This window comes from Larus michahellis, chromosome 19 (assembly GCF_964199755.1).
Source record: "Larus michahellis chromosome 19, bLarMic1.1, whole genome shotgun sequence".
Lineage (NCBI taxonomy): Eukaryota > Metazoa > Chordata > Aves > Charadriiformes > Laridae > Larus > Larus michahellis.
The window spans coordinates 1,736,395-1,762,285 of NC_133914.1; the positions used below are offsets into that span (position 1 = coordinate 1,736,395).

The 25,891-nt window shown below is 40.6% G+C and overlaps 1 protein-coding gene across 6 annotated transcripts in view; it reads left to right on the forward strand.

Annotated features, from left to right (window-relative positions):
- The window catches only part of LOC141733242 (zinc finger MYM-type protein 4), a 44,001-nt gene that overhangs the window by 15,282 nt on the left and 2,828 nt on the right, over positions 1 to 25,891 (forward strand). For 3 of the 6 annotated variants that reach the window (XM_074563364.1, XM_074563362.1, XM_074563365.1), the window contains 25 exons: positions 1,297 to 1,364; positions 1,959 to 2,129; positions 4,908 to 4,986; positions 5,415 to 5,667; positions 7,253 to 7,427; positions 7,544 to 7,756; positions 9,055 to 9,205; positions 9,873 to 9,988; positions 10,119 to 10,391; positions 10,885 to 11,035; positions 11,311 to 11,483; positions 11,836 to 11,986; positions 13,610 to 13,750; positions 14,044 to 14,081; positions 15,273 to 15,417; positions 16,416 to 16,531; positions 16,881 to 17,052; positions 18,117 to 18,170; positions 18,279 to 18,458; positions 18,978 to 19,072; positions 19,640 to 19,811; positions 21,530 to 21,681; positions 23,032 to 23,143; positions 24,481 to 24,729; positions 25,328 to 25,457. In XM_074563364.1, the coding sequence (XP_074419465.1) occupies positions 1,297 to 1,364; positions 1,959 to 2,129; positions 4,908 to 4,986; positions 5,415 to 5,667; positions 7,253 to 7,427; positions 7,544 to 7,756; positions 9,055 to 9,205; positions 9,873 to 9,988; positions 10,119 to 10,391; positions 10,885 to 11,035; positions 11,311 to 11,483; positions 11,836 to 11,986; positions 13,610 to 13,750; positions 14,044 to 14,081; positions 15,273 to 15,417; positions 16,416 to 16,531; positions 16,881 to 17,052; positions 18,117 to 18,170; positions 18,279 to 18,458; positions 18,978 to 19,072; positions 19,640 to 19,811; positions 21,530 to 21,681; positions 23,032 to 23,143; positions 24,481 to 24,729; positions 25,328 to 25,457 (3,730 nt within the window). The remainder of the gene's footprint in view (positions 1 to 1,296; positions 1,365 to 1,958; positions 2,130 to 4,907; positions 4,987 to 5,414; positions 5,668 to 7,252; positions 7,428 to 7,543; positions 7,757 to 9,054; positions 9,206 to 9,872; positions 9,989 to 10,118; positions 10,392 to 10,884; positions 11,036 to 11,310; positions 11,484 to 11,835; positions 11,987 to 13,609; positions 13,751 to 14,043; positions 14,082 to 15,272; positions 15,418 to 16,415; positions 16,532 to 16,880; positions 17,053 to 18,116; positions 18,171 to 18,278; positions 18,459 to 18,977; positions 19,073 to 19,639; positions 19,812 to 21,529; positions 21,682 to 23,031; positions 23,144 to 24,480; positions 24,730 to 25,327; positions 25,458 to 25,891) is intronic. The other 3 variants (XM_074563363.1, XR_012584246.1, XM_074563366.1) reach the window with 3 other exon arrangements.

Consider the following 25,891-nt stretch of genomic DNA (forward strand, 5'->3'; position numbering starts at 1 on the left):
AAGCTGGGTGACAATTCAGGCTTCCTTTTGTTTTTTCTCACTGTTTTTTTTATATACTTTGGAACTCCTTAAAATAAAAGATGACGAAGTTTAGGTTAATGGCCAGGAAAGATTTTTTTGAGCAAAGTTCTTCATTAATGTACTCGTATTTAAAGCAGTATGCATTTGATAGTGGTGTCACAGAAAGGCGTGCTAATAGTGTCCGCAGGAAGCAAGCCAGAGAGTAACTTGAGATCTGCTTTTCCTGGGAGACTGCTCTCCTTCTTCCTCAGATACTTGTGTCTTGGACTTTGTCCAGCCAACATAGAGAGAGCCAAAGATGCCTGTAATCCCTTTCTCATTTGAGGGAGCCTGACAGTCACCAGTAGTCTTGCTGCCCACACACTTGCTTTTGACTTCCCAAGCTCTGAAAGTTACAGTAGAACAGTGAATGAGGGAGTTACGAATAACCAGGCTGAAGCATGCAATTGAATTTTAGCCAGAAGATTGTATGGAGAAAGAGTTGGCCCACAAGTGGGAGCCTCCTGGCTACTTCTTCAGATTCACAGCTTACAATTCTGATATTTAAACTTGGTATGTTTAGTACCAGTGTCCTAAAATCAGTGCTGCCAGGTTGCACAAAGGACAGAGAAGCAATACAGATGTTTTTAAAATAACAAAGAGTTAAAGGTGTCTCTCTACTTTTACCTTCAGGTAGAAATCAAGTGAGGAATAATTCTGTGCAAAAAAACATATTTCAGAAAATTGTAAATGCCTACAGTTATAAGATTGTGGCTGAAAGCTCTGCAGCCTCAGGTAGAGTAGTCAGTAATTGAAACTGCAATAGTAAATGCTCATAGGCAGCATCCAGTATCCAGGCAAATCCAGAATTTTGAAAAGATACATGCTAAAAAAGCATAATCTACTATTTCCTGAGAAGGGGGGAAAAGGCAAAAGACCAGAACAGCAAAGAAAAGAATGAAAGTTGTTGCTCTGAAAAATGTTTTCTGATTTAAATGTCGAAACACGGGATAGTTCCACACTGGGGTGTGGAAAATTCCGAATGAATAATTCACCTCAGAATTTACAACCATTTTTCTGGAATGGGAAAATAATGACCCGTTAGAATAATAAAAACATGTCAATGCTCTTTAAGGATTACCGTCTTATTTGCAGGGAGGAGAAAGGGAGTAGTTTAATACTTCTGAGGTGCCGTCAGACTATGGGGTTGGGGGTCAGTATGAGACTCTAGATAGTTTTAAAGGAAATGCGTTGGAATCTGTATTCATGTATATTTAATGTATATGTTTTCCTCAGTTCATAATCAAGTAGAAGAAACATTACGGACGCAGTTAGCGCCACAAACTCCAGAAACTAACTTCAGGGTAAGCTATAGATCTTTCAAACACTTTTGCAAGTGCAGCAATATACTGGAATAATTCGAAATACTTATTTTGTATTTGAGTGTAAATTTGAGTATCAAGAAAGCTGATCTTCTGACTCTTAGACATCTTTGCTACTTAAACAGTGCATATAACTTTGTAAAATTTTGCTGACCCTCTCTTTGGATTGAGGATTCTTTTGCTAGCCACTTTCATGTTCAGCATGGTCTGACTGACTGGTGAGCCGAAGCTAGACCTGGATGCGTCCATCTGACCTGCTGCCTTTTTTCCAGCCGAGACAGGGAAGAGCTGTATCAACAGGAGACACTGCCCAAACAGCCGAATCCCCCCACTGACAACCAACTTAGAGAGAGCTGGGTGGCTTCTGCTTTGTCCAGAGGAGTGACGAGGATTGGGGGTGGGATGACAGAGGGTGCTGCAGGGAGACAGAGGCAGCAGCTGCTGCCCATCATTTCTCCCACCTTCCAGTGGCAGGACCCATTTCTCTTGGTCTGCAACAGAAACTCCCCTTGGCAGCAGCCCAGCTCCTCATGGCAGATGCAGGAGGGTGAATTCTTTTTCATATTATTGTTTCAGGAGTCTAGCTACCTATTTTCTAGTAAGGAATCTATTGGACAAGAGCTGGGGAATTCCTTTGCACCAAATATTAGAATTAAGGAGGAGCCTTTGGATGACGAATATGATAAAGCTATGGCCCCACAGCAGGGACTATTAGACAAAATTAAAGATGAACCTGATAATTCCGAGGTAAGTTTCCCATTGCATTTCTCATTTTGGTCTGACAGCTGACCGCATAAGCTGGACGTAAATTCAGCAATTTATTTGGTTTGTTGACCGAAATTTAACTTGAAGAACATAGTTTAGTAGAAGGGTTTTTCCCTCGTATACTACCATGAAACCCAAACCCCCAGTTTTTTGATTTCATGTTACCATGTCACTGAAAATGTTTTGCTTTTCAGTTAGAGACAAAGCAAAGTGCTGTAAAACTTTCATCGTTAAATCTGTGGCAATACAGACGCTTTATCTCAACTCGGTCTCACTGGGAGAGAAAATGTAAATCATGTTTTACTGAATACTTTGTGAGCAGTCATAGTTAGAGATGTGTAGTTGAAACAGTGCTGTTGCTGCTGCTTCCCTCTTAAAAGTTATCTTTGCGAGTAGTTTGTTGTTTGTTCTTGTTTTAAATTAACACTCAGAGATCTTAGCAAAATATTTAAATATGTACACGTCAGTGAAGTCAATTTTAGCATGTGTTTAAGTGACTTTCTCATTTGAGACAGACATTTTTTATGACAACGCAGGTAAAAGTTCAGTAATTGCAAAATGGAGAAAGTCTGGCCTATGGATTGAGCGGTGCTGGGACAAGGATTGCTGAGCTCTAACCGGTCTCTTTGCCACTGGTTTGCCGTGTGACACCAGGGACACGATCTGTGTTGCAATTCCTGTCTCCTCACTGCTAATATTTGGGTTACATGCCAAACTTTACATGCAGTTAAAGGTGTGCAGAGCTTCCCAAGGTGATTCATCCCACGTGCGTCGGCACCAGAGTGCTGGTGTTCGGTGCAGGCAGTAGTTTTTGTAGCATCGTTCTGTGTACCCTGCTGGACCATACCTTCTCTCTGGGCCTGTCTTCCCAACATTTTTTCTTATTTTCCCATTATACTCTTGGCTTAATAAAATAAAGAAGTAAGCTAAGTATTTGAAGCTATTCAGATTTCACTGCCCTTCTGATTTGTTCAGTGTCCGTGAGATTGTTTTTGTTTTCCCTTGAGCATTATAATGTCAGACCATGTGTAGATTAGTTAAATCTGTCTATTTTGTCCTCCCAAGATGGCATCTGCTGTGGGGGTTTGTTTGGAATGAAATGCAAGATGTCTGTGGTTATCAAAGATCATATTGATAAGTAAAAGTGAAGACTTGAAGAATTTAAATATCAAATATCGTATTCTTCATAATATTAATTCCTGGAGTAAAATCCTGTAATTATCAACTTTGCCTGATACTGGAAAAGTATGAGAACTGATGAAGGTTCATTTTATTTTGCTTTAGATTGGAACTAATGTGGTGGTTTTTTATTTTTTTCATGCATCCTGAAAGATAAGAGCATTTCTTGCTGTAACCGATAGTGGGGGCTGAAGGTTCTTGGCTTTCAACACTGTTGCGCTGCTGTGGAACTATGCTTGATCACGCACAGTTGATGTCAGGATTTGCCTCCGTTTCTCTTACTTGTTTTGACGAAGGATAAAACTGCAGTTAAAATGCTTAAAACACTGTATTTCTGCAAGTAACTAGTTTTTAAATGGTAATATTGAAAAAAAAAATGGTGCTTTAAACCCCATCATCACACCATGCTCGTACACGGCTTAAAAGCTTCTCTTACTTGAGTGTGATGGTTCACACAATGAAGGAATACCATTCATTGCCTGTTCTCCTGGGAAACCCATTCAGAACTAGTTTGGTTGTCTTAGTATAGAAACTTGTAATTTTCCCGCAAGAGTAAGAGAAGCGTTAAGTTTAAGCGTGTATTTTGTGGATGTTAGTGTGTGATTTTAGGAGGTGGCTTGAGGTGAGGCAGCAGTTCACTGCCACTGAGAAGCGAGAGCTTAATTTTGCGTAGTGATTTTGAGTTGGCTTACCTTGCAGCCAGACAGCAACTGTGAATTTAGCTCGGTCATAACATGACATCATGCCCTCGCTGCTCTCAAATGACTGTAAGTAGGTTAAATCTTATCTCTGTAGTTCCAAGAGATTATGCTTTTCAGCCTATTAAGATTTACATGTAGAGTGTTACAATCTGCTTTATGGTTCAGGTTTCTAGGGAGAGCACGGGCAGAAAGCATGGTGTCAAAGTATGAATAGCTGCTGTGGAGGACGCTAGTAATTGGTAGTACGTCAGCTATTCCGCAAGCGACTGTCTGTAGGGATTTTCTCATCCTGTAGAAAACGTGAGTCTCAGGAAAGCCGGTCTGAGCAGGGACTGGGATGGTCTGGCTCTAGTGGTGCCAGCTTTGATCTGCTGTGAAGCTTCACCTTATGCTCCTCCAAGGTCCTTAGCTCGTGGTTAAGTACAGAACGCATCCCACTGTCTAGGTCCCAGTTCTATTTCATTACTATCATCTACGAATGTGAAGACAAAGCTTGTTTCACAGAGTAGGGGCAAGGACTGCAAAGCACTTCTGGCTGGAGCGTTGGTGTGAATGGAAAGCGGAGATTTCTCCTAAGCTTTGGATGAATTCTGAGGTGTCTTGGAGTACAGCTGGAAAGGGGAATGTACCAGGCGGCCACACTTTTCCATTTCTACGTGACACTCGTGGTTGTAGTTTGCTGTGAACCTCTGAGCAGGTTCTGTGCGTGGTGCTCATGCAGCAACATCATCTATCAGCTGGCCCTTGGAGCGGGCGTAGGAGACCCATTGGTGTCTTCCTGCACCTTAAGATTCAATACAGCATTATGAAAGAATGGAAATCATGTCACCTGTTATTACATGTGTGTATTTGTTCTCCTTTTCCTTTCCCTTTGTTTTAGGAGTACGGCCAACAGCCAAAATCTCAGGAAGGGGAGCTGAAAATCAGTGCTGTATTTTCAGTCAGTGGCAGTCCTCTTGGTAAGAAATAGGCAAGACTAACTTTATTTAAATCTGTAAAATATATCACCTTTGCAAATAGTCTTGCAGTTATTCTGCATTTTTGTTTGCTGTGTCCAACCCCAGAAGGAAAAAAGAACTAGTTTGTTTTAGAGACAATGAAATTCAGAGATTGAAAAATAACTGTATTTTTGAGGTGTAGGAAAATTGAATGTGAAAGGGATGTTAAAAGCGCATTCTCAGTCTTAAGAGTAGTTGAAACAATCTACTATGCAGAAAACCAGCACAGGGCCTGTGTTTGTGGAGAGTTCATCTGCTATTTAAGTCTCCCTTAGACCCTGACAACCCAAATGAAGTCAGAAGCTTTGTGCTTGCCCCCTGCACACAAGTGAATTATGTGTAATACATACATAACAGTTACTCTATGTTTTCTCTGTGGTTTTTTTTAGCTCCACAGCTGTCATCAGGTTTCCAGCCTGCTGTGGCATCCTCTGGCATGAGTAAAATGCTTCCTTCGGTTCCAAGCACAGCTGTTCGGGTTTCCTGTTCTGGCTGTAAAAAAATCCTGCAGAAGGGGCAAACTGCGTACCAGAGGAAAGGCTCGACCCAGCTCTTCTGCTCCACACTGTGCCTCACTGGATACACCGTCCCAGCTCCTCGCCCACCAGCTTCTACCAAGAAAACCTGCTCAAGCTGCTCAAAGTAGGACCGTGTTTTAATTTGTTCTAGTAATAATTGATATTCAAACAGATAATGGAAGGCTTCAGTTCTCTTTTTACACAAAATGCTGTTTCTGCCACTTCTGTTATGCTTCCCTTAGAAAAATCGTGGCCGATACCGTTATTGTTAATTGGTCTGTCTGCTTTCGGTTCCAATTCGTTAGTTGGATTTTACACACACATAGGTTTAAAACCTCTTGTTGTGAAGTGTGCATCTTCTCTTTTTTTAATTTAAATGAGCTCTATTTGAAAAGGTACGACGCTTTTCTGCCATGTTAAAATGTCATTGCACTATCAAAATTACTAACAAAAGTACGTTTAAAAAAATATTTTATGTATTATTCCTTCGAGATGAAAATAGATTTACCAAATCCCTAAAATGAAATAAATACATGGGTAAATTAATGTATTTGAGGCAGGATGTTTCCTTAGATTCTAAAAAAATTCTAAAAAAGGCCTGAACCTTCAGTTCCAAAAACACTTTAATTATTAACATTTTGTGTTCATTTGTATTAGCTCCAAATTAACAAAAGGAGACCTCTGTGGCTGACTCTTTAAGATGTCATATTACTATACCAATAACTCGAGGCAAATAAATAACTTTGCAGACTGATGGTGCTACAGTCTGTTTATAGAGGAGAATTATTCATACGTGTTATTTTTAGTTATGAAAGTTACTTTGCAAAAGAAATGCTGCTTTCTTCATCATTTCTTCAACAACAAATTTATTACTTTAGGTTTTGCAAGGTCAGCTGAACTTAAACTCAAGACTTCAATTAATTAGTCTTTTCACTGGCTGTCTCAGTGTGAAAAGGCCTTGTAATAAAGTTTAGTAGTCGTGGCTGTTACTTGGTTTTGTTCTGTTGAAAAATGGTTTGCCTCTGACACGACAAGTGAGCAGGAGGCATCCTTCCAACCAAGAAAATTATATAAAAATTTCCTCCTAGCTTTTTGACTTAAGGGCTTTGAAACTTTTCTGTGCACAACTGTTTCAAAAGAGAGAAGAGATAAGGAGAAAGTTCGGTTTGCTAAATCCAGCAACAAATAAACATAATTATAGATGGGAGATAAGAGGGCGAAAGTTACAATACTGCTCCATTTCAGACCATTTTGGACTGAACTACATGGCGAATAGAAATTGTGACCTTTCGTTTTTCCCTACGCCGTTATGATTGGTATTTTCTCTGTTAAAGGGAATTACTCCACATATCCTGCTTTCTAATTTTTATTTGTTTTTAGTAAAGACTCTGCAAAACAGTTATCTTTTCCCAGTTCCTTTTGAAAAGATTTAGTGATACAGCTCAATGTATTTATTGATCACTCCTACGTCCATGTACTAAATGTTTCACAAAATATCTATTTGAGAATTGTACTTCTTAACTATTTTCCTAATAGGAAAAAAAAATCAAGTCAGGTACTTAGATCAGCAAAAAGAAAAGCTTTAAATGAAATGAATCCACCCTCTTCTAGAGAATGTTTAGTCTGCAGAAAAAGAGAGGACAGCGACTTGACGTGAAACCAACCTTAATTCTTTGTCTCTGTTTGTTTGTTTTTCTTTTTTTCCATAGAGACATTCTAAATCCAAAGGATGTAATCACTGCCCAGTTTGACAATACAAACTCCAGTAAGGATTTCTGCAGCCAGTCTTGTCTTTCTACGTATGAACTGAAAAGGAAACCTGTTGTTACTATTCATACTAACAGCATTTCGACCAAGTGCAGCATGTGCCAGAAGAATGCTGTGGTAATTGCAAAGTTCTTTGTCATTTGAATTTCCTTTAGATCAGGGCAACGTGCTATCTCAGAGAAGAACAAACATATCCTTTCTATTCTTGTTATGCATTCTTTCTTTTCTTCCAGATTAGGCATGAAGTGAATTACCAGAACGTTGTACACAAGCTCTGCAGCGACGCCTGCTTCTCCAAGTTCCGCTCGGCCAACAACTTGACCATGAACTGCTGCGAGAACTGCGGAGGCTACTGCTACAGCGGCTCTGGCCAGTGTCACATGCTTCAGATAGAGGGACAGTCCAAAAAGTTCTGCAGTTCGTCATGTGTGACAGCATACAAGCAGGTATATTTTGACAGAATATTAAAAAGAAGTGCTCGATTAGATTTTGGGTGTTTTAAGAAACATCCAATTTTTTGGCTGATTATTTCAGTTATTGTCTTGGTCTAAGATAACTCCTTTTGCCCAAACATGTTGCTCTGCTTCCCTTACCACTGAACCAGATTATCCCGGCGTGAGAGGAGACGCAGAAGGACCACTCAGCAGCAGCAGACTCTGACCTTTTTCAGCTTTTGAGATGCTCTCTCTGTTTGAGTATTCCCTATTAGATTGTAGCATTTGAATTAAGTGGAGAGGAAAAGTAATAATTAGTTGATAATTTGGATTATAATTTTTAAATGTTTAATATTTAAATTTTGATTATAATGAAGCCTCTTAAAGAGCTGAGCAGTTGAGAGAACCTTAATTTATTATAATAGCTCAATTATTTTTGACTGACTTATTTTAATGCAATTACTTTAGGAAAAATTGCCCTCTGATAAGACAGTGTAACTTCGTTTTGTGACTTGACTCTGCTGCCCCATTATTCAGGCCGCTTAGGCCAAGAAAGGCCTAATGGATTAAAAAAAAAATCTGGTGAAAGTATTTCATCCAGAAAATTACCTACATTAGTTGTCCTCTGAAACAAATCTGGAAATTAAATTAAATAATCTGGAAAGGAGGGGGATTTCATGCTGCTTTTGCATCTCTCAGGAAAAGCTCATATATGTTAGTCTTCCTGAAAATACAGTACATTCAAAGCTTATAAGTGTTACCTATTTTTTATTGATTTTTAAAAAACATTCAGTTCAATTGTCAGATCCATTCTGATAGTTTCTGGGGTTTTGTGGGTGAGAGAGTAACCTCCTCCTCTCTGTTTTTTTTCTCATATGTTAAATGGGAGTATTGCTTATATGTGTAGCTGATGGATTAACAATCATAAGCAAAGTGTTGCTTCTCAGCAAAAAAGTTGAAGTTGTCTGATACAAGGCGCTTGATCCTGAAGTTGTCTGATACAAGGCGCTTGATCCGTGCTACTACAGCACGTAGTGTGGTTGGCACCCTGGCAGCCCAGGCACATTCCAAACCGCTCTGCAAAGGCAGCGCTTACCCCGAATCAGAGGCAGCCCAGGTGTGAATCCAGCAAGCATACCGGAGACCTCCACTAAGGGTATCTGCATCATAAATAATACAGCTGTAAAATATGTGCCGTGTTAAGTGCACTGACAGACGCTTTTATACACGTTTTATATGCTAGTGATTCATTTCCAGGTTAATAAAAATACTAAGGTTCAAATGAATGACGGATTTCCATGTTTCCACAGAAGTCAGCTAAAATTACACCTTGCACACTGTGTAAATCTTTGAGGTCCTCAGCGGAGATGATAGAGAGCACGAGTAACTTGGGAAAAACTGAACTGTTTTGCTCTGTTAACTGCTTGTCAGCGTACAGAGTAAAAATGGTTACTTCTGCAGGTAAGTTCATCCTTTTACTTCTTTAGAAGCATAATTTCACGTAGCTGATATCCAGACATAATTTGTCTTGAGCGTTAAGGCTGATATTCTTTTTGGGGGGGGGTGGGAAGTGGCTTCTTTTTTTTCAATGGAGGTGCTGAGGTGGGAACTTGAGGGCTTCCCACCATAGATAAATGTTAACAGTGACAGTACAGCCATTTCAGCTTTGTTTTTAGAGAGCTTAAATATGACAATTAACCTTAATCTGCTTTCTGCTCTTGCAAGTGCAGCTGGTGGGTTTCCCAGCTAGACAAATCCACTTCTGTGGACATGTGCCGTGCCACTGCCGTGACTGTCCCGCCCCTGTCCTCCAGGGTGACTGGCTTATTTACCTCTGCCTAATGTTGCACTGAGCCAGGCAAATGTAGTCTCCGCTATTTTTCTTGTAAAATAGAAGAATGCTTACTGACATCCTAGGGATACTGGGAGATTAATTAAAGGATCTGGCAAGCAACGGGCACCACAGCTGCGGTGTCTGCTTCTGAATCTGTAGAAACTTCATCTTGGGTTTCTGTGTGTACCTTGGCTTGTCATTCAGATTCTCTGGTTTTATATGCACGGTGCAGAATTATCTGCAATACAACTTGGTGTTGCGTAAATCACTTTTTCTTCTCTGTTTCACCCTCAGGTGTTCAAGTTCAGTGCAACAGCTGTAAAACTTCAGCAAACCCTCAGTATCACTTGGCTATGTCAGATGGGAGCATACGCAATTTTTGCAGCTACAGTTGTGTAGTAGCTTTTCAGGTGTGACATCTAGGATTTCTTCTTAGCTTAATTAATAGAATCGTAAATTGATGGTGTAAGTGTCGGAGATGATGGGTGAAATACGTAATATTGTAAAATAAAGTTTATTCCTCAATTTGCTTTCCTGCAGAATTTGTTCAACAAGCCTGCAGGAATGAACTCCTCAGTGGTACCTCTGTCGCAAGGTCAAGTCATTGTAAGCATTCCCTCGGGGGCAACGGTTTCAGCCGGTGGCACCACCTCGACTGTGTCCCCCAGCTCCATGAGCAGTTCCGCTGCAGCTGGTCTCCAGAGGCTGGCTGCCCAGTCCCAGCAAGTCACTTTTGCCCGCCCTGTTGTAAAACTCAGGTGTCAGCACTGCAACAGACTGTTTGCAACCAAACCCGAACTGCTTGACTACAAGGTAATAAAGATTAGGGCTTTTCAAGCTCATATTTCTCAACAGAAACCCAAGAAATTCTAGCTTATACACAATGATCTGTCAGTACTGCTCTATTGCTTACTATGACATGCCATGGAGGAATTGAGAACTGGTTTTGGTATCATTTAACCATTATCAGAATTAATACTGATACGAGCTCTTTGATCTTAAAAACGGAAAAAAAAAAACCCTCCCAAAAAGCCAAACCCTCTGATTGCCTGGCTAGGTAAGCACATTCCTGATTCTTGGTCCCAGAGATGATCCTTTTAATTCCAAGACAAAGCACATCAGCGAGGGCTTTCGGCAGAAAATTGTGTTGTCTTTGTTACAAAGATAAATGGGGAGACTTATTTGCTAGTGCTTTCAGTTGTTGATTTCCAAGGGAATAAATATGCTTCTGAGTTTTTATTAACTATTAAAATATATTATCTGGGATGTGAAGCATTGAAACCAAAGTGTTCTGGCTGTGTTGCAGGGTAAAATGTTCCAGTTCTGTGGGAAGACCTGCTGTGATGAGTATAAGAAGAGGAGCAGCGTAATGGCATTGTGTGAATACTGCAGAATTGAGAAAATCATCAAGGAGACAGTGCGGTTCTCAGGCATAGATAAGACATTCTGTAGTGAAGGTAAGAAAGGGCAAGACTGAGTCTCAGATTAATCAAGTCAGAAGTGTTTTGCCTTAATGTTATTAGTGATACTAAGGGAAACCTAATCTTTTTAGGTTAGGAAACTGGTTTTTTTAGGTTTAGAAACACAGAACTTTGTTGACACTTTACATTTTAATGGTATGTTTCAACAAATTATTACAGGTATAACTAAATATAAGAACTAGAAGTGCCGAGGAAGTGTCATTTTGATATTGAAGGATCTTTTGTTTTCTTGCTATTCTCTCTTCTTTTAGGTTGTAAACTGCTCTATAAACATGACTTGGCTAAACGCTGGGGAAACCACTGTAAAATGTGCAGTTACTGTTTACAGACTTCCCCCAAACTGGTCCAGAATCACTTTGGGGGGAAAATGGAGGAATTTTGCTCAGAGGAGTGCATGTCTAAATTCACAGTCTTGTTTTACCAGGTAAGCGATATTCTCACATAGCATCCTCTGGATTATAAGCGTGTTAGCAAAAGAACCTTTGCAAGTTAGGAGCTGTGTGAGCTGCCTGTAGCTGACTTCTGTGTCCATGGAATGTATTTTCTGTATGTGAGAGACGAGTAAATCCTTAACTTCTGAGTACCAGTTTTCTATATAGAGAAAACCTAGCGTGGGTTGTGGGACTGAAGGTTCTGCTGTTTTGCGTTTCACTGCAAAAATGATGCAGATCTCTTTACACTGTATTTGCTGAGCAGGGTGTAAAGAGGTTTTTATACACATACTCCTTGTTGCTGTTACAAGTGTGTTTAATTTCTCCCTCGCTCTGTTTTCCTAGATGGCAAAGTGTGATGGTTGTAAGAGACAAGGTAAACTCAGTGAGTCCATGAAATGGCAAGGGGAGATCAAGCATTTCTGCAATCTGCTCTGTATTCTGTTGTTCTGTAATCAGCAAAGTGTTTCTGACCCTCCACCCCCAAACAACACAGGTAAAACAGGCTGGGAATAGTGTTGCCTTTTTGTGCATGGTAGCGATACGAGCATTTATTTGGAAACTGGATTCAGTGAACTTTTTGAAATGCACCCTCTACTGGGGGGCTTGCCCATTGCCATTGAGTGGGCTCGGATTTAGATCTCTCCCTTGCTTCAGACAATTTCAAACTTCTGCAGGTATGAGATGAGATTGCTTCATATACCAAATCTAGATTGTGATTTTAAGGAAGATGGAACAAAAGCATTTACTTTTCAATCACTTTTTCATAAAAGAAAGGCCCATTTCATTGGGGTAAAATGAACTGATATCTTTTGAAGACACATTAAATACTTAGCTTGTCTCCTGTACTTGGTAAGACAGAGCCAGATACAGTAGAATGTTAATGTTCATTTAACGAACAAAAAATATAGTGAAATTAGTAGACTTAGTGGTTGGAAATACAAACTTCCAGCTATGAACTAAAGCAGCCAGTTCTATGTAGTTTGGAGGCATATGAAGCGTTACCATTTCTGTGTCATTAAGCGTTGATTCTTGAAGTGTAATGCCAAGATTCATGTGTGCTGTAGCTGTTTCCTTGCTCATTATTTTAGCAGCTGGAATGGGAAGGAGGGTGGGAATGAAGCCCACAGGAATAGGAACCGTGAGTTTCTGTAGGAAATGAAATGCCAAGGGAAGAAAGGAAGAAAGGCCCACAAAGACAGGAAGAGGAAGCGAAGCAAAGGGCAGGAGTAGCACTGATCCTAAAGAGGGGCATAATCTCCCACTGAGTGATGGTGACTGCAACAGTAAGGTACCCAGCAAGCAATAAAGAATATTAACTGAAAGTTTATAGGAGCCACCAGGCCATATTCAGCTCTTCAGCTTTGTGCGTGTGTGCTGCTTACGTTGGGGAGCTGTTTTCCCTGATGAAGAGTAATAGAGAAGTAACTTTATACTTTCAGGCCGTACCTATACCATGAGACATTCCTTTCTTGTGGGTGCATGTGGCTGTTCGTAAGGACAGCGGAGCATGTCGGGGGTCCGCTCCTCCAGGAGCGTGCCTGCGCCTTCAGCTGAGGTCGGCGTGCAGCGCCATGACAGAACTGCCTCCGGGCATCCCTCTGAACCCGGGCTGACAGGGTAATGGGGTGCCTCAGAACAGTATTTTGTGACGAAATGTGGTCATTCATGGTAATGTGGTAACGGACGGTGCTTTCAAATGGAAAGAACCTAAGAATTCCTCTAATTGTGAGAGCCTCATCAAATTCACCTCATTCATTATTTGTCAGGACCTCAGCTGTCTGCCGTACTACCTATGTCCAGTACCGGGCACAGTGAGGCGTCCAGTCCTCCTGTCTCCTGAGTGCTGCTGCAGTGCACATACTGTTACAAAGAGAAAGCTGCTTTGATGCTACGGTGAACTTTTGAAATGTCTCAGTGACTGAAAAACAGCTTAAGTTTGCTCGTGGAACCAGCTCCTATTTCAACTGAAACGCTGCAGTTTGACACCTACATTCCCTTCTCACGCCGCAAGCTTTTTCATTTGGAGATAAATCTGGAGGGTGGGTGTTGTTTCAGAAATGATGCGTTATAAATTATCTTATGCTTATTTTAGTTTTCTTCTGTTCACTCTGTCCAGCAAACCTTTCTATGGCACCAGCTTCCTCATCAGGCCCCCCTTCTTTGAGAAAGGACTCCACTCCTGTCATAGCAAACGTGGTGTCCCTTGCCAGCACCCCTGCTGCCCAGCCTACGGTTAACTCCAACAATGTTTTACAGGGTAAGGCTGCTGAATATGATGCTTGTACTTTTAAATCTCTATTCCTGAACATCTCTAATTGTTCAGGGATCTCTTCCACTGAGGACATCAGCCACTCCTTCATTATGCTTCACATCAGCGCAGATGGTTACAGTTTTGTCCTTCCTTTATCTAGGTATAAATAATGACTTAAATTTATGTACGTACACCAGGGAATGAGGTTTAATGGCAATTCTTTCTCTTGACCTCGGTGGAGTATGGGTTATGGTCCTTGACGATAAGTACACGGGCTGTTGTGTTTTTTTTCTTCGCAGGTGCAGTCCCTACAGTGACAGCAAAAATAATAGGAGATGTAAGTTTTACGAGAGACTCTTTTTCTCACTTTCACCCAGATTGTACCATAACAAGTAAAGTATCCAAGAATTTTGCAGCGTCATTTTGTAACTGCTTTTCCTAGTTGTGATTGGGATCTAAAATTCATCCAGCTTGCAGATGCTTTTTTTAAAATGCATAGACCTGTGTGTATAAAGTCTTTCTGTGTCCCCAGGCAGATTGATTAGATGTTTTAAGACAAAGCTTGTCAAATTGTAGCTCTTGAGGTGGCTGTAGTTCTCAAGCAGTTCCTGTGTGGCTTCTGTACTTGGGGCCACCTTTTGTGCCCAGAGGTGGGATGTGGTGTCCGAAGGACTAGCGTGGGAGGAAGGGGACCGGCGTGGGCCGCTGGGGCTGACCTGACCCGGCTCCTGCAGCTCAGCTCTCCCTCCCCACCCCCTGGTAGTGTGGTGACGGAGCTGCAGGGAGCCATTGTCTCCTCTTCTCTGGGAATAGCTCAGAGTTCTTATTCTTGAGCAATTTGAGGTATGTAGTACACATCTTGCAGCTGTCTTAAAATACGAAGATTTTATTACATAGCTCTTAGGTTCTGGAAGACTGACAGCCTTGCTTTTAGCTGAAGTGTCATTTATGGATTAGAGTATGAATTTTCCCTGGTGTTTGAATGCATGACTGAAAATACAGTTAGCAGGACGTGACCTCAGTACAAGCGCAAACAGTCAGTCTGTGTGTAATCAGGAAGTGATACTGATACTGCCAGCGTTTGTGTTTGTGTTTATTTTTACCTCAGTTTCTTTTCAGTAGTTTCACATCACTTTACTACGGTTTTTGGTTATCTGTATCAGCCAAAATTTTAGTCATTAAAAGTATCTTAAGATAAGTCCTCATTAGATCCCTGCCATCAGTGAGATTCCAAGGTCAAAAGTTTATAGAGGATGTTTGACTACAGAAACCAAACATACTTGCAGATTTGCTCGCTGCACTGTTAACAGAAAAATACTCTATTGCTTGATTAAAATAAATTGAGGTGAAGACCAGAAGGTGCCAAATACATTTGCAAGCTGTTTTTGCAATAGTTTTTAAATTATCGTTTTTATCAGCAAGGAGCATTTTAAATTGTTCAACCTCGCATAGTAGAGAACAAATACTAATTTTATGATGTCCTTCAAACCAATACCGACTCTGCCCTCGTTTGTGTTTTTCCAAACAGGCTAGTACTCAGACAGATGCCCTAAAGCTGCCACCATCGCAACCACCCAGGCTTCTAAAAAACAAAGCATTATTGTGCAAGCCAATCACACAGACTAAGGCCACCTCCTGCAAACCTCACACACAAAACAAAGAATGCCAGACAGGTACGTATCTAATCTCCTACCCATTTTATGTAAGTCTGTATTGCAGGTGAGAAAGTAATGCATGATTTATGTAACAGAGAATGTTTTTAGCATATTTTAAAACCTTAAATAGTTTTCAGATTGTCTTACGGTGTTTTCTAAGTAGCAGTTTGCCTTACAGATGTAAAACATTTGCCATTCTTTGAAATCCTTAAAGCTTCGTGTGTGACGAATCTTGAGATTTGCTTTAATTCATCCTTAGCATTCTGCAGTCGTCTTAACTGTGGAAAATGAAGTGCAGTAGTTAAGTGACATGCAAAAGGCTACAGAGTGAGCTTGTTTTCCTCAGGCAGGAATTTTTGAATTCCCAGCTCTGACAGCACAAGCCACGAGAGCGGACTCACTTTAGTAAAGTTCATGATTTCTCAAAGATTGTTTCAACTTTCACTTTCCTTTAATTATTAGATGCAGATACCTCTGAAAATTAAGTCCCTATTGCTAGGATAATTTCATACATATTTGCTCTGAGCTCCCCCTCTGGGCAGGAGGAAACAGAAACGTCTTCAAAGGCTGTTACGTAGTCCAGTCTGTCATTGAGGAGTGGCTTTTTCATCATTGTTACTATAGAAGCAGAGTATCTAGTGTTAATCTAAACCTCTTAATGAGGACGACAAAGTTAAGTGGGAAGACTGTAGTTAGTTTTTTAATGGTACCTTCTTATGGTCTTGTAGTTACTTGTGCGATAATTGCTGTAACACAACGTTTACCGGGATGTATTCAATACTGATTTCCACTCTTCCTTCCAGCATTCGTGTATAAGGTCACAGTGCTGTTTATTTCCAAACTGTAGTATTAATACTTGTTACAGCAGCGCTGAAGTGAAAGGTGACTGTGAACCAAGACGCGGCACTGTGCACACTGAGTTACAAGCGGAAGTCCAAACAATTACCATGGATGCTCTGGAGTGTACTAGACAGTCATATGGTTAAACAATTTTTGGTTTGTTCTATTTTTGATAGAAGAAGAAGTTCAACCCCAGATCATTGTGGTACCCGTTCCTGTACCGGTGTTTGTGCCAGTGCCCCTTCATCTCTACACTCAGTACACACCAGTTCCACTTGGGATGCCAGTACCTGTAAGTTATGCTTCAGTTTTCACTAGAGAACTGGTTTGCAGTCTTGGTGCTGAACAGGACACAGAGCAGTGTCACTGGGGTTTGTGACTAGTCGTTCAAGTGGCATTTGCAGTCCTTGAAGCCATTTTTTTCTTTATCACATCATGTTGGGTTAAACATCCTCACACAAAACTACCCATTTGTGGGGTTGTTGCAGAAATGAAACCAATTGTCCAGTCTGGAGTTATTTTAAAATTAAATTCAGTAGTCCTAAAATAAATGTAAGATTAAATGAGAGGAATCTCCTTTGTGTATTTGCTGTTTCCCTTCACCGCCAAACGTACTCTAATATTTTCCATGTGTTCCATAGGTCCCAGTTCCCATGCTCTTCCCAACTACCCTGGATAGTGCTGATAAGATCATTGAAACTATTCAGGATATCAAGGAAAAAATTCCCACAAATCCATTTGAAGCTGATCTCCTTCAGATGGCAGAAATGATTGCAGAAGATGAGGAGAAAGAAAAAACACACTCTCATGGTGGTAAGTGATGTTTTTAAAAAGGAAACGAAATGCAATGAGATGGGGGTCCTCTCGTCATGGGAAATAGGTAGAGAAATAGATGTAGGGTCGATAGTGGCTGCTCCCCAGTCGGCATGCCAAGTTAAATGGTCCTGTTGATTTACCAACTTTTATTTTCCACAATAAAAGTACTCGTGCAGGTGAAGTGCCAACCCAGACAGGACTATAATGCTTATGTCATGTCTCAGCAACTTTGATGACTTATTCTTTTAAAATGAGGCGGCCTTCTGGGAATTCAGCTGAACTGTGTATCTGGAGATAGTTTTGTCTCCGTGTACAATATTCTATTCTTTGTTTTGAAAACATGTTTTCTTTTGAGATTAATTTACTCTTCCTCCATAGTTCCCGTCTCGGGTGCTGGTTATCCCTGCACCTTTCTGAAGCTTTTCTCATTTCACAGAGCTTTAGCAGTCAATATTCAGTAGAGCTACGCTTAGCATAGAACCCACGTTAGATACCGAGCACTGACAGTGGTTTAAATGTCTTTGGCATTCCCTTTCCCTGATCCTAGGCGCTGATTTGACTTTTGTTGACAGTAACAGATTGCTAGAGGTGGTAATCTCCAGATCAGTACATCGTGCATTAGCAGAAGGAGTCAAAATCAAGAAGACAGAGCAGCTGTTTTACAAGAATATTTTCCTATCAGGCTTTTTATGGTGAATTCTTGGAGGGTGACGGAGGTTAGAAAGTGTTGGACAGTGGTCATCCCATGTAATAAAAGTGGAACAAGCTGAAAAGAAATCAACAAAGTATCTTACTTGTCTACAGATGACTCAAATAACAAACGCAGAGGGATGGAAACGTTTGGAAAAGCAGACATGGGTTAGTCTGCATTTCTGTTTCTCCCGTAACAGCATGACCAAGGTAGAACGCTATTAGGAGAACTCTAGTGGAGGAAAAGAGGCATTGTGTGTGTGTGTTAGTATTATGACTTAATACATAGTTTTTTGGTGTTCAAAGTATTTTGTATTAGTTATGTAAGCTGTCGGTCATTTGTAGATACAGATTTCCTTCTTTTTCCTAAGGATCTCAAACATCTGAGCATGAGCTCTTCCTGGACCCCAAGATATTTGAGAAAGGTCAGTTGGATTTTTTTTTTTTGTTAAATCTGTATCTTCTCTTGCAAACTCCTCGTTTCGTCTGCCCTTTGCTATAGCATGTGGTATATCTGATCACTCTCATTACAGACCAAGGTAGCACATACAGTGGAGATCTGGAATCCGAAGCGGTGTCCACTCCGCACAGCTGGGAGGATGAGTTAAATCACTACGCCTTACGATCAAATGCCCTGCCGGAGCCAGAGCCGGAACTGAAGCAGTTCTCCAAAGGTGATGTGGAACAGGACCTGGAGGCAGATTTTCCGTCAGGTCTGTATAACGTGAAGAAAAATGCATTGCTGTATGAAAACACGCACAACTTTCTGCGTAAGCATTGTACCAGCAGTCTGCTTGTGAAGGGTGTGTGTTTTCATTTCGTAAGACTGGATATTTAAAGCTGCAGCAATATATCAGCTCTACTAATTAATAAATTACTATTTTAAAAATATTATTGCTGTCTTTAAAGGCAGCATTCTGCAGAACCCCCGACAGGAGTCGCAGGTAACCTTGCTTGACTCCTTTGGACTACCGCTTTTGTGTCCCCGGTGCAGCAGAATATACGTTTGCCTGAAAAAGTACAGCCGCTGTCTGGGGGGGCTTTTTTCCTCTTCTGACAGTTTACTTCCTTTATACAGAAGGGACTTATATCGCCTAACGATTCAAAGGTAAAGCATTATTTGAATATACGGGTGTGATTGCCAACTGTAAGGTATTCCGTAGTATCTGACACTTCTACCTGGGCTGTTAAATCATATAATTAAGCTCTTAATGGTGTTGATTTGACTTCAGACTCATTTGACCCTCTCAGTAAAGGACTGGGTTTGCATTCACGTTCACGAGCAAGAAGGAGACATAGAGATGGCTTCCCGCAGCCAAAGAGACGGGTAAGAAAGTACTTCTGGAACACGTTCTGTTCATTTGAAGCAATAACATTATGTGCATGCTTATTCTCAGAAGTAAAAAATACTGCTTTAGGGTGAAAATGACAATTCCATTTAACTACGCTGTATATTTGTTCCTGTTCTGCTACACGAGATAAGATTTTCTTTCCTTACCCTCTGCAACTAGGTGGAATAAATGCTCTTCTTAGTGCAGAACATTTTTTAAATGTGTATTGCTTCAAAAAAACTCCAAAAGAGATGTCTTTTAAGCAGTGTCATAATCTACGGGAAAGAACCAATTTTTTTCTTGTGTAGCTAGAGAGGAATATATTTCTGTGCGTATTTATCACAGTGAGAATTACTGTATTTTATTGCGCCTTTTCCATAAAATGTGGTTCATATTTGTCCACATATTAAAAATACTTATATATTCATTCAGATTCTGTCGTGAGAGCAGGATTTTGTTATCATGTCAGCATAACGGCCTGTTTATGTGAAATCAGGTTATGCCTCCATAGACAAAGAGCTTATTAAATGTGTATTTGTTTTGATTTGGTTGTTTGCCTGTAGGGACGGAAGAAGTCAGTAGTTTCTGTAGAGCCCCGGAATCTGATGCAGGGCTCCTACCCGGGATGCTCCGTTTCTGGGATGACCCTGAAGTACATGTACGGGGTAAACGCCTGGAAAAACTGGGTCCAATGGAAAAACGCACAGGAGGAACAAGGGGACCTGAAGTTTTCCGGTACATTTGTCTCTCTCAGTGGAAACAGACATACTTACTTAAAGAGCACTCGGCAGGATATGCTCAAATAAAAATTAGGATTGAATACTACTGAGTTTTAAAATATCCATGAGTGGAGAAAAGATTTTATGGAATACTCTCTTACGTCTTTTCATGCATTTAAAAATCATAGCTATTGCATTCTTAATTGATCTGCTACCTATTAAAACAAACTATATAAAAAAACCGGATTTCTTTTCAACATTAGAAATGTCAGTTTTTTAACCTCCACATTGTGTTCATTTGCATGTGGTAGTTCTTGGTTTGTAGAAGAGATGCTGTATGCAGCTGCAGTTTTACTGAGCCGTAGTTCTAAGTTGACACCACTAACTTGGCCCCATCTTTTTCATCTGTAGCTGACGCCTTCACAAAGTATTTGTTTGTCAGCATAACTGTTTGCTGTAAAAAAACAACGTGTGCTACAAAGTTAAAATCTTAACACTTTATTTCTAGGCTTCACAGCTGGAAAGAAACTTTCCAAAAGTCTACTCATTCTGTGCTGCAACCTGTCGGAAATTAACTTTAAAAGATGTGAATTGTTCCTTATGTCTCACTAGGGTGACAGATAATACTGACAATATAAATGTCACTCTTGTTTGTTTTTCTAGTTAGGGATTTTTTTTATTTATTTTTTTTTTTTTTTTTACAAAAGCACAGCAGTCCTGGGATTTGGCAATGTCTAATTCCCCTTTTCCCTGGTCTCACATTTGGCTTACATGCTTGTACTGAGAGTTTTGTGGGCAAATTTTCAGAGTCAAGGAGAGAATTTGAGTTAGGAATATAACTGAGCTCTTTGGGGATGGTGGGGAAGAGAGCAAACCATGTTAAATACTTCTGCAGTGTAAAGAACTAAGCGTGGCAGGGCTTGTGTAAGATCCCAAAGGGAAAAATTCTAGTTAGAACGAGATCTACTTTTGCCTCTCTTATCTGGAATTTGTCACGTCATTACATGAGAACAGCTGGGTTTTGTTTCCCAGAAGAAGAGTAATCCCAGGAGGTACTGTGTTTTCTCCTCGTGGCTAAGGAAGCAGGTACTGCAGTCAGTCCCAGGAGACCGTGTCCGCCCCTGCCCCTCCCAGCAAGGTTCCCAGCGTGTCCCAGGCAGGCACTTCTGTAAGGTGCGGAGCAACCGAGCCTGGAAATTGCATTGAAGATTGTTTGATCGATTGATTCTCTGCTGGCTCTGCTCCCCTTTCTGAATCCCACACGTGGCCCTTTAAACTCATTTTCCCTGTCAGGAGTCGAATATGCTGCACTCAGCTCGTCTCCAGAACTATTAGGAAATGCTCAAGATCTGTCTTTTGATTCCCTGAGTCCAGCTATAGAGGGGAAGCCTGTTTATCAGCCCTACCCTGCCAGCCTCGAGCACACGCAGCCTTTGCCAGGCCACATCTTCGGGTTCTGCAAAATCCCTAACATTTAAACGGCTCGGTTTCTGTACCTGCAGCCTGATTGCTCAGTTACTGCCTGGATGTGCTGATGGTTTGGGTTTTATTGGCTAAACCCTCATTTAATTGTTAGAAAACAGATAGGAAATAGGTCACAAGTCTACTCACACAGGGTACTTCATGTATGAGATAGAAGATTTAACAGTTCTGCCCATGTGAAATAATAAGGAATGTGTGAAGATTTAATCTGCTGAATTAAATTATTTTTTCTAATAATCTTCTTCACCACAGTTCGTCCTGTGAAACTCAAGGAGGACATTCTCTCATGCACTTTTGCTGAGCTGAGTTTTGGCTTGTGCCAGTTTATTCAAGAGGTGCGGAGACCAAATGGAGAAAAATATGATCCTGACAGCATTTTATACTTGTGCCTTGGAATTCAGCAGGTAACTCAGGGAACTGGGGTGTTACTGAGAAACTCACTCTGGTTATTTGTGCCTTATATCCATAGTCCCATGTAGGTGCTTAGGTTTTGTAGAGGGGGCAAGAATGCATCTTTTTAGTGTTTTATTCTTAGTCTGTCTTAATCCCATATTTGACTAATTTGTCTGGACCTTTTGATGGTTAGAGTGAATGAGCTGCTTCTGTTGGGAGGAGCGTGGCCTGGAGGGCAAGGTGTTTCTGCCTAGACAAATCTTGGTACCTTTTTTATTCTTTTCACGCATCGGAGAGATTTGCAGAAACACGAGTCTCCTCAGAAATGCTTTGTGATGGAATGTTTTGGATCTAAAATAGTTGCACAATGCTCTTCTAATATACAAGTTTACATGGAAAAGGTTCCCCAACAAGGACTGAGCCCCTTTGGTGGTAGACAGGTACCTGTTGTGTTGGCAACACTCACTGGAAAAATAAAATGGGAATAATAGCATTGTAATTGGTGAATGCTGAGAGTAATGTAATGAGTCCTTGCTATCTGCCTGTATACAGCAGTTTGAAACAGTTGCAGAACAGTTGTAGAATAATATTAAGTTCTGTTGAAAACTCAGTGTCTCAGTTCAGTATATTTCTGTTAATGACTTATTTTTTAGAGTAGACTATTTGTTCCTTTCCTTAAACAGTCAGTGGAGATAAAGAAACAAAAGCTACTGCTAATGTAAAACCTATCATTTGACTAGGCATGGAATTATAGTAATTATTTTTTTTCCTGGCTATGCTTTAAAAAAAAAAAATGTAAGAGTTGAAATTCTAAGTGCCATTGATGAGGTCTAGGAGTATCAGCCTTTTTGTGTGTTTCAGTTTTGACTAACTTATTGATACACACTCCTGGCTTGTAGAAAACTCTTTTTTTAATTGCTGCTTGCCAGGAATTTAAGAGACTTCCACATTGATGCTGTATGTCGAGCTATTTCAGCAGCCTAGTGCTGGGCCTGTATTGATTGGCAGGAGGTGTAAGCATGTGAAGTTCTTCTCAATAGAAGGGTATTCAATAACTCTCCTGGTTTATATAGGCAGACTTTTTTCAAGAATATTTGACACTTAGAGGATGATGATTTTTCAGAAAATGGCTCTAGAGCTCAGAATATTAAAAATAATTCTTGCCTAGCTCTCTCATTTCATACTGGGCAGGTCCCAGTCCCTGCAGAAAATTTGGTTTGGTATCTTACTGAAGAGTTCAACAAAGTGTTTTGGACCGTAAGACACTGGGACATCAGAAAGGAAAAGAATCTGATGGCCTGTATCTTCTCTGCAATGTTCTATAATCACAAACTGTATGTCTTCCTTTTTTTCTCTTGTAGTACCTGTTTGAGAATGGTAGAATAGATAACATTTTTACCGAGCCCTATTCCAGGTTTATGATTGAACTTACAAAACTTTTGAAAATCTGGGAACCTACAATTCTTCCAAATGGTAGGACAATTATTTTGTTTTGTGTAGCTGCATGACAAAGCCGTATTATAAATTAATATTTTCTCAATGCCATGAAGAAGAATGTGATCTGAGGCATTCACATTAGTCTTCTTTCTCCACCATGTCGTTGTTTGTGGTAGACTAGCATCATCGGTTTTATGTCTGTCTCTACTAGTTACAGATTAAATATACCTTTGCCTCTGATTGATCTCTCAACCCTGTTGAAAGAAAGGTTTCCCGTTCTGTAGTCAACGTGGTAGTTCTTCTCTTCCATCAAGTTTTAGCTAATCTTTTTTGAATACAGGTAGCCAGAACTGTATATAGTATTGGAGGTGAGTTACTGCAAATACCATGTACGGTTGCACTGGTATTTTCCCTCTTGGTACTGGAAATACTCCTTCTGATAAATCCAAGGATCACATTAGCACATCATTGGAATCTTGTCTGACTCCTCAACTCCAAGTTCTTCTCACCTCAGTCACTTCCAATTTGAGAGATCCTAAATTCTGCAGATATTTTTAATTGGTCTTCAAGTATGATCGTGCTGTTTGTAAAGCTGGACACCAGCCGTATTACTACGTAAGATCTTTATCAGAGTATCGGCGAGAAACTTGAATGATGTTGGCAACTCCATATGTGCATCCACGACTGGCTTTTCGTTTAGAAAATTAATTTCTTACTTAAGACAGAAATAATCCAACTACTTGTGGGCTGCTGCATACCGTGATCTTTTTTTCACAACAAATCTCTTACAAGCCACATATCTCCTTTTCCTAATTGACTTTGATTATCACAGTGGGCTATTTGTGTATGTGATGGTACATTTTAAACTCATGCTCCATGTCTTCGGAATTACACATTTTGCAGTTGGCTGACTGTGGTTCAATACAGTCAAATTAGAAATTCGCGAGATTCTGCTGGTGTCTGCGATCTGCCTCTATATCCTTCTCTCCATTCTCCAGGTATTGGAAGATCATGCTGTTCCACAGCGTGGTTCTCCATGCACCCTCTGTGTTCGCGCACCCCGTGTTCTTGGTTTTATCGGAATTACAATTGCTTAGGATAGGTCTGAATTAGATCTGATATGCAGTTCATTAATACAGAAGGTTAGTTGAAAGAGGACTTTCATGCATCTCTGGCAAAATCTGCCTACTTAGTTTTACTCTTATCTGCCTTCCCACCCTGCTCATGTACGATGCTTCCATTGCTTTTGGAACAGTCTGAAAATCTGCTAGATTAGACAGCCTGTAAAAGCTGCTCATTTGTAACTGAATATGGGGACAGCCCTAAAATTGCATAAATAACCCTCTTCTTTTTTCTTTGTCCATTGTCTCTAGGTTATATGTTCTCGAGAATCGAAGAGGAACACTTGTGGGAATGTAAACAGCTGGGTGCATATTCCCCTATTGTTTTATTGAACACACTGCTATTCTTCAACACCAAATACTTCCAACTAAAGAATGTCAGTGAGCACCTGAAACTATCCTTTGCCCATGTTATGAGACGCACCCGAACTCTGAAGTATAATACTAAGATGACATATTTACGTTTTTTCCCACCCTTTCAAAAACAAGAGGTAGAATCAGGTGAGTGAATGCTTTCCAATCAGCTGAATTTTGGCAGTGATATTTGTGTTGTCTGCTCCTTGTTTTAAAAAGGACTGGGGAGAAAAACAGGTTATGTGGTAAGCAGAGCTATGAATAGTTTGACTTCTGCTGTTATCCTGTTCGTTTTCAACATGTTTGCATTTTGCGTATGATTGGGGGTTACCCTCTGTACCTCAGACGCAAAGAAATAGAGATTTCTGTTTGCAGCTATTTTTTGGTGTTTGGAAAAGGGAAGTCTTTGATCCTATTGGCTTCTTCAGTTAATAGTTCCAGCGTGTTATGTGAATTCTACTTTATTAAGAAAAAATATATCCTGCGTATTTTTCTGCTAGATACTAGTTCTTGCTGACTTTATGGAGGAGGAATGGGCTGGGGACAGCCTGTAGCATATGCAGTCTTTTGCCCATCCAGCAGATCAAACCAGTTGACTTGGCACGAGGCAGATAATCGGTTCCAGTAGTGTGTTTCTGTGTGCTGCACAGTCCCATCAGGCTGGTGCTGGGCTCAGTGACATGGGCTTCTTCTTGAAAGCACCGTTTTCACTGAACTTCTCTGATGCTTTTTTTTGTGTATCCAGATAAATTATCTGTAGGCAAAAGGAAACGCAGCGAAGATGAGGAGATCACAACAGCAGTGGAAATGGCTGAAAATACAGATAACCCCCTGCGATGTCCAGTCCGACTTTATGAATTTTACTTATCAAAATGGTAAGTGACAGAACTTGATTTTTGATCTGTATGTGGACTACAACAGGCATTTGGGCAAGGATCCCACTCGGACCTTTGTGCCTGTGCTGTGTGTGGGCTCCTCTCTCCAATTCCCAGTCCCCCAGTGGGAGGGGAACCACGCTGACAGGACTTCCAGCATCAGCGATGCTGCCAGACTCAGGTGGTATTTGTTACTGACACTGAGTTACAGAGAGAGAGTATTCTTTAAGTGCCTGCTTACACATCTACAGGGTGTAAATGTAAACGGGGGGCGTTACAGCAGTGACCATGGCATTCTCATCTCCTTTAATTCCCATACGAGACCCTTCTTTTGAGAAGCTTCTAACTGACACCCTGACATCATGTTCCTTGTGAAAGAGGGTAGGAAAAGTGTGAATTAGGTAAAACTGCTGAGAGCTTTTGCCTGCTGAAAT